The following is an 18,220-nucleotide window of genomic DNA, read 5'->3' as shown; positions in this document are numbered from 1 at the left end:
CTGAGAGCTGCACTCGTTATTATCATCACATTGTGACTCCGTTCTTGTCGTTCAATTGTTCAATCGTGTCTGACTCTTTGTGACCCCGTGGACTGCAGCATGCCAGGCTTTTTTGTCCTTCACCATCTCCTGGAGTTTGCACAAACTCATATCCATTGACTCCATAATGCTATCTAACCATCTCATCCTCTCCCACCCCTTTCTCCTCCTGCCCTCAATATTTCCCAGCATCAGGGTCTTTTCCAATGAGTCATTTCTTTGCATCAGGTGGCCAATGTATTAGAGCTTCAGCTTCAGCATCAGTCCTTCCAATGAATATTCAGGGTTGATTTCCTTTAGGATTGACTGGTTTGATCTCCCTGTTTGTGACATTAGGTATCTTTTATTTACCTCTATCTCGACCTCCCCCTTTTCATACTGTTCATGGAAGAAAAGCTATGATCAACCTAGACAGCATATTAAAAAGCAGAGACATTACTTTGCCAACAAACGTCCATCTAGTCAAAGATAGGGTTTTTCCAGTAGTCACGTATGGATGTGAGAGTTAGACCATAAAGAAAGCTGAGCCCTGAAGAATGGATACTTCTGAACTGTGGTGTTGAAGAAGACTCAAGAGTCCCTTGGACTGCAAGGAGGTCCAACCAGTCCATCCTAAAGAAAATCAGTCCTGAATTTTCATTGGAAGGACTGATGCTGAAACTGAGACTCTAACACTTTGGCCACCTGATGTGAAGAGCTGACTCATTGGAAAAGACCCTGACTCTGGGAAAGATTAAAGGCAGGAGAAGAAGGGGACGACAGAGGATGAGATGGTTGGATGACATCACCAACTGGATGGACATGAGTTTGAGCAAGCTTTGGGAGTTGGTGATGGATAGGGAGGCCTGGTGTGCTGCAGTCCATGGGGTCACAAAGAGTAGAACATGACTGAGCGACTGAACTGAATCTCGACCTCCCCACTGGAGGGAAGAGAGGCGGAGGAAGGAAAGGAGCCTGGCTTTAACACATACCATGTGTCGCAACATTACATCCCTTTGCCTTTAAGCCTCCTCAGCAATGATATCTTGTTCCCACTTTACAGATGAGGAAGCCTGGACACATCTCTCTCACCAGCAATCAGGATACAGCTCCAATGCCCACGAGCAGACTTTGGTGCCAAGCTATCCCCCTCCTGCAGAGTAGAGACCCAGGCTCTGGGCATCCTCCTGTCATTCACCACGTGCTTTACACAAAGTGACTGATCAATGGATGGAGATTAAAGCAGCATACAGACTAGTGCTCTCTCTCAGAATCTGAGCCAGACAAAAAGAAGCCAAATCCTCTTTAAAAAACCTCAGATGAGTTACTGAGCATTTCCACTCCTCAGTATATAGCCCACAGGAATTACAGATATGTTCATTAAAAACAACAGCAGCATTATGCTTAATAGCCAAAAATAATAAATAATCCAAATATCCATAAATGATATCCATATAATGAGTAAACAAAAAGGTACCATCATTCAATAACAATCAGAATTAACAAACCAAAACTACACACAACACGGAGAAGTCTCCAAAGCATGCCCCAAGCAAAAAGCCCAAAAAAAGCTACAGAAAACAGTATACACAGTGCATGATGCCATTTACACAAAGCTCAAAAATGTTGTTAGAAGTTTAGAATGATAGAGACCCTCAGGGTGAAAGAAGGGACTGTGAGGGTGGAGGGTGCTCTGTACAATCATGAATCATGCACTTTTCTTTGTGGATATTATTTTTAGTTTGGACTGAGATGAAATTCCTGAGTCTGTAGGTCAAAACAGTCAAGTATCAGCAATTCCACATGGCTCAAACTGATACTTCAATAAAAACACATTTTAAAAACCCTCTGGTAAAGGAGAAAGATATATCTAGTGCTGATCGGCAGACTGTTTCCTTTCTGCAAACCAGCCTAGACGCTCCTGCAGCTTCTGACCCCGTTTCTCACTCCTTTGTCTTCGGTGGAGAAAGAATAACAACTCGTCCCTCACCTCGACGGGACAATTTTTCACAGTCACGTATTAAAAGATTGTGATGAAGCAGTCCTTGGTCTCCACAGCCTCAGCCCCTTCTGGCTTCCTGCTCATCCATCCCAGGCATTGCCAAGTCCTGTACGAATTTACTTCCTCACGGTGAACCAGGGTTTCTAATTCATCCACATAACACCAAGATTATATTTTTTAAAGAAACAATATTACTGAGACAATTTTCATATTTAAAAACACTATCACAGAAAAACAGAGATATGGAGCTTTTACGAGCCTTGTGTGGGTCATAAAAGGCATAATCTTTATAACTAATTGAGATAACTTTATCCCGAAGCTATAAAACTAATGATCTCTTTTTGGGGTGTTGTAAGCATTTATCTCCCTGTGGGAAAACATCACCAATTCTCAGAATTCTGGGTACAGCCAACTCATTCTACAGTGGCAAATAATATTTCAAACAGAAGGATGCTCCATTTATCAGAAGACAGAGCAGATGCCCTCCTGGGTGGGGGAGAAGCGCTGGGTAGACTTGGTCTGGCATGCAGAGACTAGAGGGTACAAGGGGTGTCTGATTGAAGAATTGTCTGCACCAGGCTTCTAGCAGAACTCTGTGTGACAAGCACAGACTCAAAAGTCAATGATGGGAACACGGCATTTTCCTTACATATTAGCGAATGCCGATAACACTTCTGATTCAGTGTCCTAGAATCACTGCTGCAAAAGGGCAGTGATTTGTCACTGCTGAGAAGCTATAGGGCTGAGACGCCATCAGAGAGACAGCACCCCATGCTTTTATATGGGGGTACAGCTCACTGAATGAACTCATGGCAATCGTTCGAAATATAAAGGAGTTAATTATTTTACAGAAATCTTGTAGTAAATCATTTGCAATAAGAGTATCATTAGCTACCTATGGCAATTTCCTCAGTGTGTACATTACAGATTCATCTCAATAAAAGGATAATAAAAATCATATCACCATTTGTTGAGGCTCTCTCATTTAGTACTCACAAGTCTTACATCCAAGGGTGCTGTTGATGGAGATCAGATGGAGAAACATGGGCTGAACTAGGATAAACGCTTTGCTAAAAGGTTCACACAGATAAGTGACAAAACCAGGATTCAAGCCCCAGTAACCCGATGCCAAGGGCCTTGACTGTGACCACTATACTACACTGCCATGTTCTGACACTACATATAATAAGGATTCACGAGAGTGGGGAGCAGACACCTATTATTGGTGTATGTACTATAGGCACTTACAGCACCCTAATAAAACCCAGTGAAGTAGGAACTAACCCGTTTCACTCATGAAAAAACTGAGGTTTTAGGCAATTTGCTAGTTGGTAGCAGAGTCAAAATCCCATTCCAGCCCCGATCCATCTAGCTCCAAAGCCCACAGTTTGTCATTTGCACTTTGCCTCAAACAACCCTTTGTTTCTAGAGAGTGAGCAAAATTATTACAGGTATATTAGGTAGAATAGATTTCTGCTACAGTAGCTAAAGTGAAAGTCACTCAGTCATATCTGACTCTTTGCAACCCCATGGATTATACACAGTCCATGGAATTCTCCAGGCCAGAATACTGGAGTGGGTAGCCTTTCCCTTCTCCAGGGGATCTTCCCAACCCAGGGATCGAACCCAGGTCTCCCGCACTGCAGGGTGGATTCTTTACCAGCTGAGCTACCTCAGTCCGCAAATCACAGTTAAGGAAAAAAAGCTTCCTTCTGTCCCACAAGTCCACCTCCAATAGCAGCTGGTATCTGGCAACTTTGCCATCTCAACACAGAGCTCCATGCTTGCCGCCAACAGAGAAGGACAATGACAGGTCACCAAGGTGGCCTGATGCTGCCTCAACCTGAAGCTGACCCCTATCACTCTGCCCATGTTTCCCAAAGCCCCACCTAAAAGCAGGGATTTGGGAACAGTTGTCTCCCATGTAACCAGAGGAGAAAATAACCAGAGGCAACCCTAGACCACAAGAGGGTCTCAAGCCACTGTAACTGCACATCAGTAGTTCCCAAATGTGGTGGACAGAAGGATCGCCTGATGAAAATGCAACATTCCACAGGCTGATGGGAGTGTTGACCCATTCCAGGGTGGGCTCCACTCCGAAGGTTGATCCAGTTAGGCCTGAACGGGGCCCAGGTAATTCAGGCGCAGGTGGTCCGCAGGCTGCCCTTCAGGAAGCCTTGCTCTCCATGGATGCTGAACATTCAGAGGTCTGTAAACATGATCTTCACAAACCAAGTGCCAGCTGGTGAGCTCTGCTGAGCACCAACCTTGCAAGGCCCAGGGGAAAGAGCAGGGAAAGCAAAGGAGACAGGGATGTGGATTCCTGCACAGAAGGCAGAACAAACCTCAGGCTCCCCGAAAGCACAGAGGAGCCCAGAAGCAGAGCCGCACGTGGTCACTGACAGAAGGACCAGGGCCTCGGTGCCCAAGGGAACTGCTGCACCCCTCCACAGTGGCCACATATCTGTTCATGGTGCTTTTTTGTTTCAAACTTCCCAGGGCTCCCCAGGGACGTTCCACACAGGGGACTATCCAGGCTTCACGCAGGGCACTAAGACGTCCTTGTGCCAGGCTCATTTCCTAACCCTCCTACAACCCAACTCCCCAACCTCGAAACCCACACTTTGTATTGAAGCCACACATGGTGAGCTTAGTTAGTGTTAGTCACTCATTCATGTCCTACTCTTTGCAACCCCATGGACTGTAGCCCAGCAGGCTCCTCCGTCCATGGGATGCTCCAGGCAAGAGTACTGGAGTAGGTTGCCATTCCCTTCTCCAGGGAATCTTCCCAACCCAGTGATCAAACCTGGGTCTCCACTGTAGGCCGATTCTTTACCATCTGAGCCAATTCCACCCAAAATGTGCCTCCAGGCTTTGGCTCCAGGACTCTGTCTGCAGGAATGTTCTCGGGCCCAGGCTCTCTGCACATTCCATGCCCTGCTCAAGACTCAGGTGAGAGATGCCAGCTCTAAGCAACCTTCCTTAGCACCTGTCTCTTCCTTGTCATTCCTCCCAGGGCTAATTAATTCCTCCTTCTAAGTAAGACCGAGCAGTCTGCTCCAAACACCATAGCCCTCCCCAACCTCGAGTCTGAAACCAGAATCCTCGGGGTAATAAAGATCTATTAGCTACTGCCAATATTCCAAAAATCCACGTCACAGCCAGGGCCCTCGAGCAAGTCACCTGGATCGGCTAAAGCGCCAAGTTACCCTGTGTCTGTTTGGAATTACACAAACGGAGGTTTACTAATGAAAGAGAAAAAAAATAACCACTATAACTGCAGGCAACTACAAGATGCCAAACATGCACCTACAGACTGGATGGATAATAAAAGGGAAATGTTTGGAGGCAAAACTTTGAAAACCAGTGATTGCAAAGTGACGGGGGTGGGGGGTGGGGGGTGGGGTGGGGAAAAGCAGTGTGTTGTATGATTGCTCTGCCAGGCTGCGTGCTCCTTGGAGTCCCCCTGGTCTTCCTTACCCAACCATCCCTGCCACTGCTCAGGCCTCCAGCATAGGAAGTGCTCAAGGAGGGAGGCTGAGTTGATCTGAAGTGAAGCAAACACCACTGTTTGGCATCCTGAGCACTGGAGGGACATCCCAGACAGGGACCCTCCGGGAGCCATAGGGAGGAAGAGAAAGCGGATGGAGGGACGTGGGAAGGAAAAGAGAGGTTGAGGACCCCAGACTCACAAATGAAGTAGGCAGCTCATCTGCGCCATCCCCCACCCACCCCGTTAGCATTTCAGGTCATCATCATATTTCCAGGGTCCTTTCTGCAGCGCTATAAATAAAGGTTTCTCCCATTTAACTGATGCCCCAGCAGGGAACGGCCAACAATGGCAAGAGAAAGCAGCGCTAGTCCTTTAATGTTTTTACCGGCAACTTCCTCACCACATCATGCTCTCTGGGCTCCAGAGACATAAGGAAGACCCGTAAAATCTGTAACAAGCCCAACCCCTCCTCTTAGGGAAGGTGAACCACAGCTGGCCCCCTCCACCACTGAGATGTCAAGAGAGTCTGGTTTTAGAACTAGAGTGACATTAGTCCAGACCGAGCTTCTCTAAAGATAAGGAACCACATAAAGGGATGGCTTCTAAGAGGTGGTCACTTTGGCTCCAGTCCGGAAGCCTGGAACTGGACACAGTTCGTCTCGGCAGCTTTGGGAAGGGAAAGCAACTGCCTGAAACCATGTTATACCTCTTGCTGACTGAGTACCTGCAGACAAGTTACTTAGCCTTTCTAAACCTTGGTCTCCTTATTCGTAAAGTCAGAAAAATTAAGAAGATACCTTCAAGTAAAATGAGACTTAAAGGAGAAATCACTTGGAGTCCCTTTGGTGGACAGCGAGCCCTCAACAGACCACTGCTGGCTGTTGTTGGGTTTTTTTTTTTTTTTTTTTTTGAAGCTGTACAGCGAGCTGACTGAGAGCTGGGGCATTGAGATTTAGATCTCTGTACCCTTACCAGCTCTATGGCAGTTCCTTAATCTGTGTTCCAGATCCTTCATCCATGATTAGAAATGTCAGCACACCCACCTCATCAGGTGCATATAATGGTTAAATAGTACATGCGGTTGTCTTTATTAGTGCCTGGCACATAGTAAGCCCTGAATAAATGGTAGTTATTGGAGTGGCCACGGTGGAAAAGTAGAAGTAGTGCACCACCGGTAGTACCCACACCGTGGGCTCTAGGGCCATTGACTGACCACCTTGTATCCACGCGGCACTCACTCAGCAATATCCAGTGCTGGCTTCAGCAGGTGCAGGAACACACGGTACCCCTGCTGGCATCTCGGGTGATGGCACAACGGAGGAGCCTGTGGGCTCCTTCTCTCTGCTTTGCCCACAGCCGTTGCCGGGCCACACTAAGTCACTTCAGTCATGTCTGACTCTTTGCGGCCCTCTGGACTGCAGCCCACCAGGCTCTGTAGGGTTATCTAGGCAAGAAAACTGGAGTGGGTTATCAGGCCCTCCTGCAGGGGATCTTCGTGACCCAGGGACTGAACCCACATCTCACGTCTCCTGCATTGGCAGGCTGGTTCCTTACCACTAGCGTCACCTGAGAAGCCCTCCCATGGGACCCTTGAGGAAGAGCAAAGCCCACAGCCTCAAAGTACTAAATTCAGCCTCAAAGCTGCACACTGTACTTCGATGTTTCCTAAACACTGATTCCCCAAGCCAATTTATTTCCTGGTAAGTTAAATTTTACATACCAACCCTGATGGGCATTACTTGTTACTAATTTTCTCCTCGGAGATTGAGCTTCTCAGGCAGGACAAGCATTTCTCGGGTGCTCTCTGGAGAGTGGTCCATGAAAAGCATCCTCTTAGAATCCTGAGTCATCAAAGTTCAGTGCTAAACCTGGTTTAGAGACAGAGAACCAGTTCCCTAAGAGAACAAGGGAAACCTTGTTTCCTAGTCTATCCCCACTATCCAGGGATCCACAAATGCACTGTAATAGCACTAACCTCACACCTCTAGGGGGGGCTTCCCTGGTGGCTCAGCCATAAAGAATCCACCTCCCAATGTCAGGAGATGCAAGTTTGATCCCTGGGTCAGGAAGAACCCCCTGGAGAAGGAAATCACAACCCACTCCAGTATTCTTGCCTGAGAAATCCCATGGACAGAGGAGCCTGGTGGGCTACAGTCCACAGGGTCACAAAAGAGTCAGACACGACTTTGGGCACCAGGAAGTGGGGTTCTAATTTCATGCAGAGCAAATCTGATCAGAGAACAGGTACATCTACAGGTGATGTTCCCCAGAGGCACAAGTCTGCAAAGAAATAAAGTATCCCCCAGCAAAAGATTATTCCCTTATCCTCAGAAATAAGGTAGATACATCAAGCAGAACCAGATAGTGTCATCTAAGTTGTACCCAACAGCAGAGAAATGGATTTGGCTTGTCCAGAGGGACTTTCTAAACCTACTAGGATGAAGCCCTCCTACTGAGACCACCACCTTCATGACTAGAGGTGGGTTCAAGCCACTGAAGCCTGCCATCAGACCAGCATCAGCGAAAGGAAGAATAAAACTCCCCCCACCCCCGAAAGCCAGCATCTGTCATCTCGCCAGAAGCTTATCTAAGAAAACAAAGGGTCATCTGTATCTCCACACCAGTCCTTCCGGAAGTCAGTATCTGCCTGATGATAACAGCATCTGAGTATCCAAGATTCCCACCCAGGGAGTTGAGCACAGATACCAAAGCTGGTCTTTGCAGGTAAAAGAGCCACAAGTTGGACACACTGTTAATATTTCCAATTTGATACAAAACCAGGGAATCATACAAAAATGCCATCAGCGCCCAAGATTTCGGGTGATAACAGATCCCCTCTGGGTGATAGCAGATCCCCCATTAAGTAAGTAATACAAAGGGGAAGCTGGAGAAAAAAATACATAAACTGCCTGGTTTTTACATAACATCTTTAGAGGAAGCAAGAAGCACATAAAATGATAATTATCAAATTTCCAAATCCACTGCATGGACCATTCATTACATATTTGTAAACATCGCATAAATGTTTGGTTGGGGCAGATATTTGAAGGAGTGTTACTTTCATAATACAAATATTAACATATCATTGGATCTTTTTTTTAAAAATTTGATGATTGCCAGTGGCAAACAAAACTAGCAGCCGAAAAGCCTATCTCACTTTATTTCAACATCACTCACACAAACATTCACCCAACAAATGGTAAATTTTGCTGTGCACTGAACACTATTTTATCATTTCTATCACATAATACTTTAATGGGGCTCAGACTAACTGCCAATTGGAAGCTGTCCCCATCTGACCGCAGGGCAAGTACTAGTTTGAATGTATATTCCAAAGGTAGAAAAATAGACTAAGAGGAGGGAAAAGTGTTTTCTGTTTTTTTCTTAAGTGCCTCAGGAACCACCCGAGTTCTTCTTCCCACTGAATAACACCAGTGTTTAGTCAGAAGCTAGGAGAGGGGGTTTCTGCATCTGGGGGAAGCTCACGGATGTTTTTCTAGCAGTGTGAATAAACACGCTGGATGAATTTAGTCACTGGTAAAGAAAAACATGCCAGAAAGGGCATTTCTTCGCATTTCTGGATGAACAAAACCAAAGTCGTCTCACAGCCTTCCCACCTGCCACCAAGGACTCCGGATTCGGGGCAGAAATCCAGAGAGAGGCCTCCTGTTTGGAATGGCTCAATGGGCTTTAAAAAAAAAAAAAAAGCAAATCCAGAAAGTTCATGCAACTTAAATATTTAAAATGTGTCTGAAAACAGCCCTGCGCAGAGGAGGAGAGAGAACCTGAACCCCTAATGGAGGGACAAATGTAGACATGGGCGCCTAGGTGACAGGAGATGACAGAAGGCTAGGAATGGGTCTGAGCGGATGTTCTGGGCTTGAATCTGAAGGGCAGAGACGCGACAGATCGCTGCTGCTTGGGCGCGGGGGAAGCTGGAGGGCGGCGGGTCCCCGGGGGTACAGTGGGGCTCAGACGTCTCTGAAAAAACCCATTGCCAGATACCCCTCCTCCTGCCAAGCACCCGCCGCTCAGGGCCCCCGGGGCATCTCGCTGCTGCCCTAAGTGGACATGGACTCCGCACAGAGCTCTGGGCGTATGGAGCCCACATTCCCGGCTGCCGGCCCTTCGACTTCTCAGCCGCAGCAGCAACAGTTTTCCAGCCGGAGAAGTACCGCAAATGCCTCCAGGGGAAACGCTCACCAGGACCCACCCCCCCAACCCCCCGCGGCGCTAAAGCCAGGGGCGCGAAGGGAGACCCAGCCCGGCCCTGGGCACCGCGCGGATCCAGGAAGGATGGAGCCAGGAGCAGAGACTGCAAACGTCGGGCTCCGAAGATCACACACAGGAAGAAACTTCCCCAGGGCGCCAACGAGGGTGCGCGTCTGCGTTCCCGGGAGCATCCAGAATCCCCGGCAGGTGGTGCAGGGCCGGGGAAAGGCGCCGGCCAGGGGACCTGGCGCTTTGGGGTGACGGGAGCCGGCTCAGTCTCGCGCGCGGGGGTCCCTTCGTGCGCAGAGTCCCAGGAAGAGGGCCAGAAGGGTCTCTCTAGGCCCCCTAGGACGCACCCCTGGGCGGGGAAGGGGCCCTCCAATCCAGGCCCCGGAGGGACGCAAACAAACTTGGGGTGCCCAGACTCTCGGTCCGTGGGTCCCCGAGTCCTCGCGCCCCGACCTGCGGCGCGCCACTACTTACACGAAGACCCCGAAAAGCAGGGCTCGGACCCCGATCTCGATGGCCAGTTCTCGCATGGTGCGGCCGGAACGGCTCCCGCGGCGGCGGCGGCGGCTGATGCTCTCGGTGGCTCCCGCAGCTCGGCGGGTGCCGGCTCGCCAGACCCGGGGCGGCGAGGGAGGCGCGCTCCAGGCCGCGGGCGGGGGCGGGAGGCGGGCGCCGGGAGGGGCGGGCGGGCGGCCGGGAGGGCTCAGCCCAAATCTCCCGCCCGAGGCTCCGGGGTTCGGGGACACCGCGCCGACCGCCCCCGACGCTCCCCGCCCCGCGGCCCCTGCGCCGAGCGGGAGGACGCCTCGGGGACTCCCGGGTCCCCCGCGCCGGCACCGCCTCCGCGCCCTGGGCCGGCCGCGCCTTGCGCTCGCGCCGGGGCGAGGGGAAGCCCGGGGAAGCCCGACCGCCGCCGCCTCTCCTGCGCGCTCCCCGGCTCCCCCGCCCGTGGGCGGCCCCTGGGCTCGGCGCCCGGGCAGCGCGCTCGCTGGGTCTCTGCCTGCAGCCCCTCTGCGTCTCCTCGCTCGGCCTCGCCTCTCGCTGCTCCCGGGGCTCTGGCTCCTTGGCACACGCGCTCACGTGGGCAGGTAGTAGCGGAGCGCTTTGAGGATTCTCTCGGACTCCAGACAGCCCTGGCAGCCACTGTTCGTGCAGGGCAGAGCTCCTTCCTTCCTCTCTGTTCTCCGCCCTTCCCACATTTTTCTAACCTGGATTCCCTCCCCCCACCCCCCACCCCCGCCAAGAAGTTGCCCGAGATTACTCTCAAGCTTTGCTTTGCCCCCCGGAAGAGCCGGCCAGATTCCAGGGTCCTGGCACAGACTGAGGGCCAAGGGGAGCCTGGCTCTTCGCCAAGCCAACAGCGCCAGGCCAAGGGAAACCGCCCTCACCCCCGACCCCGCGCAGCCCCTGCGCAGCCCTGGACTGCGCTGTGAAACGTGAGAGAGACAGAGAGACTGGTACAGACCCTACCCCAGCCGGTGGGCAGGGTCGCTCTTTGCTGACACAGCATTGTCATCAGCAGCTGGGGCAGCAGGGGCTGCTGGGGGGACCACGAGCCTCATCCAGAAGGTTCGGGGTCAAAGGCCAGATCCTCACCGGTTACCCGAGGGTCAGGACTCAAACCAGAGCCCAGCAGGGGTTAGGTTTGCTTTCCCATCACCTGTCAGGATTATATGTTTCTCAGAATTTGAACTTCTTATGTTTATTAATTTAAAACAAATGGACATTCAAGATGCAAAACTCATATTAACCATAACCATCAGGTTGTCTCTGGGGAGCCCAAATCTCTCCTGGGTTTAGAGATCTGGGGAAATGGTAGTTACTGGGAGGGAGAAGCCAGAGCGCTGCCTCAGACAAGAGGGAGGGTAGGAAGAGGAAGACCTTAGAAGGAGAGCTTAGGCATCAGCAGAGGGCAAACTGACTCTACCTCAGAAGGGACCCATGACAGATCCAAGATTCTGGAGCCAAGACATCTCAAGGACTAGGGAGAGAAAGGCAGACAGACGAGGAACAGTCCTGGCTGGGTGGAAGGGACGCCATCCTGGAAGCCCCAGAGGCAGGCACTGCATCTAGTTAGCCTGTCAATGTATACATTGATGCCTGGCACATTGTGCTTGGTAAGTCTTCGGCGAATGAATGAAGACTATATATATTACGCATGTGGAGTGTCAGGTGTGGGTAGAGTAATGAGGACTTGGAGGAAGGAGGTCTGTTTTCTCTGTTCCCCAGGCCTTGCAACTACCCTGAACACACTGGACTGAGTTGGGGTGTGGGAGAGTCCATAGTCAACCCAGTGAATGCTAGGAACCCAGATCCAAGAGGATCTGGTCAGGTGGCCAGATTCCAGATTACTAACAAGAGCCAATGATATTAATACATCACTTACCTATGAGCATCAACGGAGCACAGCCTCTGCAAAGCTATGTGTTGGGTACGAGGACTCAATCTAAATCTGCCCTCAAGCAGACAGACAGACAAGGAACCGTGAAGAAACATTAAGGAACTTGGCAAAGCAGTACCAATCAGTCCCAAAGGAGTGCTTCTGAAAACTGGATCACTCTGAGATCAGAGGTTGGAGTCCTCCCTTTGGTCTGGGGTGGTCAGAGCACAAAGCCTTGTTGAGGAGAGTTGGTTCTTAAAAGGTCAAGGAAATTCCTAGTGAGGGCAACAGCATAAATAGGTGAAGGGAGAAGAGGTGGAAGGGGTCTGGAGGGCAGTGGATCAACCTCTCTGGCAGTCAGAAGGGCGGACCAAGGTTAAGTTCGTGGTCAAGACCTAACTGTGTTGGTGCTGCCCACCAGGGACTGTTTCCAAGATCGTAGATTTAGAATCTTTGTGCCACATGTTCCTGATCATTGCTTGCTTGTGTGAGAGATGCCTAGAGAAAGAGTTTGAAAGGGCATGTGACCACACTGCTATCATCATTAAAAAGGGACTTTGAAACACAGCTCTAAAGAGATGCCCAGGTAACCCCCTCTTTTGATGCTTGAATTGATTCTATGTTCTCCCCTCAATGTGGTCATTCTGTTTGGATCAAAAATCCTGCTCCTGATAAAGAATTCACCCTTGAGGGAGCCTGTACCCTCTCCAAACAGCTCTGTCAAAATCTCTCCCCTATAGGGAATTAAACAACACACCGTCCTGTAACATATAATGACGGATTAGTCCTACTTCACCTGTTCCCACCCTAGGCCTGCCAGCTGCACCGAACTGATACCATTTGAACTTCTGTGGAGCAAGGAACAGATGGTTCAAGCCAAATTCATTTTAAAGAAGAATTGTAAAGTTCAGAAGAAGATCAGGCTTCAGGCACAGCTGGATTCAGCATCCCAGCAATGTCACCAGGACTTGATTCTTTCTACCTCTCCACTCTGTGTGTATTTGTATTGGCGTCAGTCTTGGGTTCCTGGTGAGCTCCAAGGTGACTGCAAGAATCCCAGCTTTCCATGCTCTTAGGATCAAATCTGATGGGAAAGACCTCTACCTTGAAGCAAGCAGCCCCAACAAAAGTGTCATTGAAGGTCACTGGCCCTGCCCAGCCCTGAACCAGTCACCATGGTCTGAGAATTATGATTGGATTGATTGTCTCAGGCCCGGGCCACATGTTTCATCCCTAAGCTGGGAATGGAAACTTCACCCACAGCTTCTGAGCTGAGAATGGGAAAAGGTAGACCCACAAATGATGCTTTGGAGGAGGAGAAATGTTTCATGTAGAGCAAATGAACATGGACCCGGATACCCCCTTCCATGCCACAATCGTGCAGATTAAAGAATGCTAGCGTGCCTCCCTGAGTTCTTGTCCAGCCCCTCCATCTTTAAGTAGTAGAAGAGTTACACATGGTAAGGCTATCTTGCCTTTGCTTTGCCAGGCAGACTGGCAGAACTGCCTTTACACAAAGCGGTGATGTCACCCAGGGTCTCCTCCTTCTCCACTCCCTCTGGTAACTCTTGTCATCTGCTCTAATCATCTCCTTTCTCGTTCACCAAAGTCAGCTGTCAAGGGAAAGCTCTAGCCTTCTTCATTACCTGGTGACTCAGATGGTAAAGAGTCTGCCTGCAATGCAGGAGATCTGGTCTCAATCACTGGGTTGGGAAGATCCCCTGGAGAACAGATAAGCAACCCACTCCAGTATTCTTGACTGGAGAATCCCAAGGACAGAGGAGCCTGCCGGACTAAAGTCCATGAGGCTGCAAAGAGTCAGACACGACTGAGCAATTCACACTTTCACTTTCTTCATTACCGATCCTGGATCAGGATATTCCATGGGCTCTCTCTCTGACACACACAGAACAGATTATTTAAGGCGGGTCCCTCTTGAAGGGCAGTTCCCAGAAATGGCCTGAAGATGGCATCCTCTGTGTCCCAAATTGAGCACAATAGGAGGCCACTCCCTTGTGTGGAGGTGGCCGCCTCCAGCAACTGTCCAGCTGTGCATGAGTGGTCAGTCACTTAGTCCAACTCTTTGTAACCCTAGAGATTGTGTAGCCCACCAGGCTCCTCTGTCCATGGGATTTCCCAGTCAAGAATACTGGAGTGGGTTGCCGTTTCCTCCTCTAGGGGATCTTTCCAATCCAGGGATCGAACCCAAGTCTTCTGTGTATTGTGCATTGGCCGGAGGATTTTTTGTGTGTGTGTACCACTGGCACTACCAGGGAAGTCTGGTCTAGCTGTGACTATGTGCCAAATAGTAGAGCCCTTCAAAGTGCCATGATGCTACTGCAGCAATGAGTTGACAAGGGAGTGAAGTAAAGCAGGTTAGATAAAGCTGTCCAGCCAGATGCCCAGCTTGACAGCTCTGCTGGGTCTTCAGAAGACCCCCATGGAACATGATGAGTTCTCCCATGAAGGAAGCATGGGTCAGAGGTTCTAGCAGTCTCAGAAACATTCTATCACAAGAAATGAAATAAACATGCCAATTCCTTACCGAGATAAAGTGAGCACCGTAACTGTAAAGTGTGAGATTGATCTTTGAAAAAATCACTGCAGGACACAAACTCTCAAATGAGTGCATCTTCCTTTGGTGCCTCTGTGGCTGCACACCTTTTCAAAGTGCCACTCGGGGGAAAATCTCTCATGTTCCATACTGAGCTTATGGTCATGCCAAGGAAATCACCTTTGTCCCTCCATTGTCATGCCTCTGTTGTTGGATTATTTTTTAAATCCCCAAATGGTGTCCAATATGGTGATCCCATATTGATCAGATTTGGGGCTATTTCTAAGAACCAACGCCACTTTCAGAAAACACAAATCTGCAACAATTTCTTATCATTTCCAAAAGTTATACATTGTGATTCAATGACTGCTACCTAGCTGCCCTACGAGTGTGTCCTGGAAAAAGTTAGCCATCATAGCGATCCTTCCCTATAGAGACCCACAAATCCAGTCTTTCCACTCTGGTTGCCTGGTGTGAACTTGCTGATGTGCAGAGATTGAAGAGGAATTTCAGAAGAGGTCATCAAGTTCAACTTGTTCCATAAATATCTTCCACAAGGGTCTCAATAAATATCTGTCTGCTTGAACACCTCCGGGGATGAAGAACGCATTCACTCATCCACTGCTCACTTCACCCCTGAAGAGATCTATTGTCCTTGATGTCTGAGTAGAAAGAGACTTGCCTGTAGCCTAAGGCATCCATGGGTCCAGTTGTGCTTTGAGGACCACACAATATATTTAATGCCTACTCTTGTACGTTATGGCCCTTTAATTATCCCTCAACTGGAAACAAAGATAGAGATGAGAATGGAGGGAGGGAGGCAGAGAAACAGAGGAAGAGAGAGTAGGTCTGCTCCTAAACAAGTTAAATATTCTCAGCTCTTTCACCTTCTGGTAGTAATATTTATTAGACCTCTGAGGATACAGAACTGCAGACCCAACACTGAAGTGCATTAAGCCAAATTCCACATAATAAAAGGGAATTTTTCTACTTCCTGGAAGGAGATAAAGCACACTGAAAGTGACTTAATGCGTTCCTGTCTTCAGAGCAGCTGTTAGGCCATCAAAGCAGAAACCGTACGAATTGATGGAGCCTTCGGGAGAAAATGTTACTGCAGTTCTTAGAAAGCTTTAAGTTAGAAACTTTCTTTTTTAGCAGGATGTTGTCTCTTATTTTCAAACTCATTGTGTGAAAAGTCTGAGTATCCCTACCTTTGGGTATGTGCCAAGTCACTTCATGGGCTTCCCTGGTGGCTCAGATGGTAAAGTGTCTGCCCACAATGCGGGAGACCTGGGTTTAGTCCCTGGGTTGGGAAGATCCACTGGAGAAGGAAATGGCAACCCACTCCAGTACTCTTGCCTAGAAAATCCCATTGATGGGCTACAGTCCACGGGGTCGCAAAGAGTCGGACACGACTGAGCAACTTCACTTAAGTCGCTTCAGTTGTCTGACTCTTTGCAACCCTATGGACCCTGTGGAGCCCGCCAGGCTCCTCTGTCCATGGGATTCTCCAGGCAAGAATACTGGAGTGGGTTGCCATGCCCTCCTCCAGGGGATCTTCCCAACCTAGGGATCAAACCCACATCTCTTATGTCTCCTGCATTGGCAGGCAGATTTTTTACCACTAGCGCCACCTGGAAAGCCCTACCTTTACTTTGCCCCAAAAGAAATCTTTATGCAGGAGCCACCAGTAGGATTCTCACTAATATTCCTAATTAGAAACCTGGAATATTAGTGCAAGGGAAAGGGAAAAGTGAAAGTGAAAGTTGCTCAGTTGTGTCCGACTCTTTGCAACCTCATGGACTATACAGTCTATGGAGTTCTCCAGGCTATAATACTGGAGTGGGTGCCTTTACCCTTCTCCAGGGAATCTTCCCAACCCAGGGATCGAACCCAGGTCTCCCGCATTGCAGGCGAATTCTTTACCAGCTGAACCACAAGGGAAGCCCTCCAGTGCAAGGGAAGGAAATTCAAAATTAAGAAGCCTTTGTTCTTAGGGTGCAGCGATTTCTGCTCCTTCTCTTGTGGGTGGTCCATGGCCTTGCCAGGACCACCACCCCCACCCCAGGGTGTCAGGGACATAGCCAGGAGCAGGACCCAAGTCTCTCATTCACAGTCCCGTGCTCTTGAAAGATACTCAGCTGCATCCTGGCTGACATCTGATTGTGATTGTGGTTTGTGTCTCCCTGATGGTTAACGATGTTGAGCTTCTTTTCATGTGAGTTTTGGCCATTCTTTCATCTTTTCATGTGAAGTATCTCTGTGTTTCTGTTGCCCATTTTTAAATTGGATTTTTGGTTTTTATTATTGATTTGAAGGAATTTTTAATATTTATCTCAACCCCAGTTCCTTCCTAGATGTACATATTACAAATATCTCCTACCTCTGCCTTAACTTTTTCTTTACAGTTCTTTTCGAAGAGTACACATGTTTAATTTTGATGAAATCCAATTTATCAATTTCCTCTTTTATACTTGTTCCTTTTGTGTGCAAAGAAATCTTTGCCTGTTCAGTATCTGTGAATATTTCCCTTTGTGTTTCCCTCTAGAAGCTTTATAAATAGCTTTTACATGTAGATCTATGTTATGTCTCAAATTAATTTTTGCATGTGGTATAAAGTAGGGGCTGAGGGACTTCCCTAGTGGTCCAATGGTTAAGAATCTGCCTTACAATGCAGGGGATGTGAGTTCAATCCCTGGTCGAGGAACTAATATCCCATGTGCCATGGAGCAGCTAGAGAAGCCTGCTTATTGCAACAAAGACCCAATGTAGCCAAATTACAAAAATAAAATAAAATAAAGTAGGGGCTCTCAGTCAAATAAAAAAATAATAAAGTAGGGGCTGAGATTCTTTTATTTGTAGATTAGTCCAGCATTGCTTGTAAAGAATACAATCTTTTTCAGCTGAATTGCCTTGATGCCTTTGTCAAAAGCTGACCATTGTATGGTCGGCTCAATTCTTTTCATTTTCTCCACCCATCTCTTTGGGGTCCAGCTCAGTGCTAGCCAATATCAAGGGACTTGTACCAATGTTCATTACAGCTTTACGCATGATAACCGAATATTAGAAACAACCCAAATATTTATTAACATAAACACAGATAAAGGATAAATGGTGGCATATTAATACAATGAAATACAGTGCGTGTGTGTTAAGTCACTTCAGTCGTGTCCAACTCTTTGTGACCCTATGGGCTGTAGCCCACCAGGCTCCTCTGTCCGTGGAATTCTCCAGGCAAGAATACTGGAGTGGGTTGCCATTCCCTCCTCCAGTGGATCTTCGCAACCCAGTGATCAAACAGACGTGTCTTATGTCTCCTGCATTGGCAGGCATGTTCTTTACCTCTAGCACCACCTGGAAAGCCCACAATGAAATCCTATTCAGTGATAAGAAGGAATGAGCTACTGATACCTGCAAACACAAGAATAAACCTGAAAAGCATATTTTGAGCAAAAGAGACCAGACATAAAAGAGAGCATATCATACGATTCTATTTATATGAGCTTCTAGAACAGGCAAACTGGGCTGTGGCAATAGAGAGCGAAAGGGTGG

At 48.6% G+C, this 18,220-nt stretch overlaps 1 protein-coding gene across 1 annotated transcript in view; it reads right to left on the bottom strand.

Moving 5' to 3' along the window:
* The window catches only part of PLPP4 (phospholipid phosphatase 4), a 141,683-nt gene extending 131,356 nt beyond the window's left edge, over nucleotides 1–10,327 (bottom strand). Inside the window, exon 1 of the mRNA XM_061163179.1 lies at nucleotides 10,209–10,327. Within this exon, the coding sequence (XP_061019162.1) occupies nucleotides 10,209–10,264 (56 nt within the window). The 5' untranslated portion in view covers nucleotides 10,265–10,327. The remainder of the gene's footprint in view (nucleotides 1–10,208) is intronic.
* Nucleotides 10,328–18,220: the final 7,893 nt, after the last annotated feature.

Source organism: Dama dama, chromosome 15 (assembly GCF_033118175.1).
Source record: "Dama dama isolate Ldn47 chromosome 15, ASM3311817v1, whole genome shotgun sequence".
Classification (NCBI taxonomy): Eukaryota; Metazoa; Chordata; class Mammalia; order Artiodactyla; family Cervidae; genus Dama; species Dama dama.
Note: the sequence above shows the minus strand (reverse complement) of the source record. Positions and strands in the feature narration are given on the sequence as shown.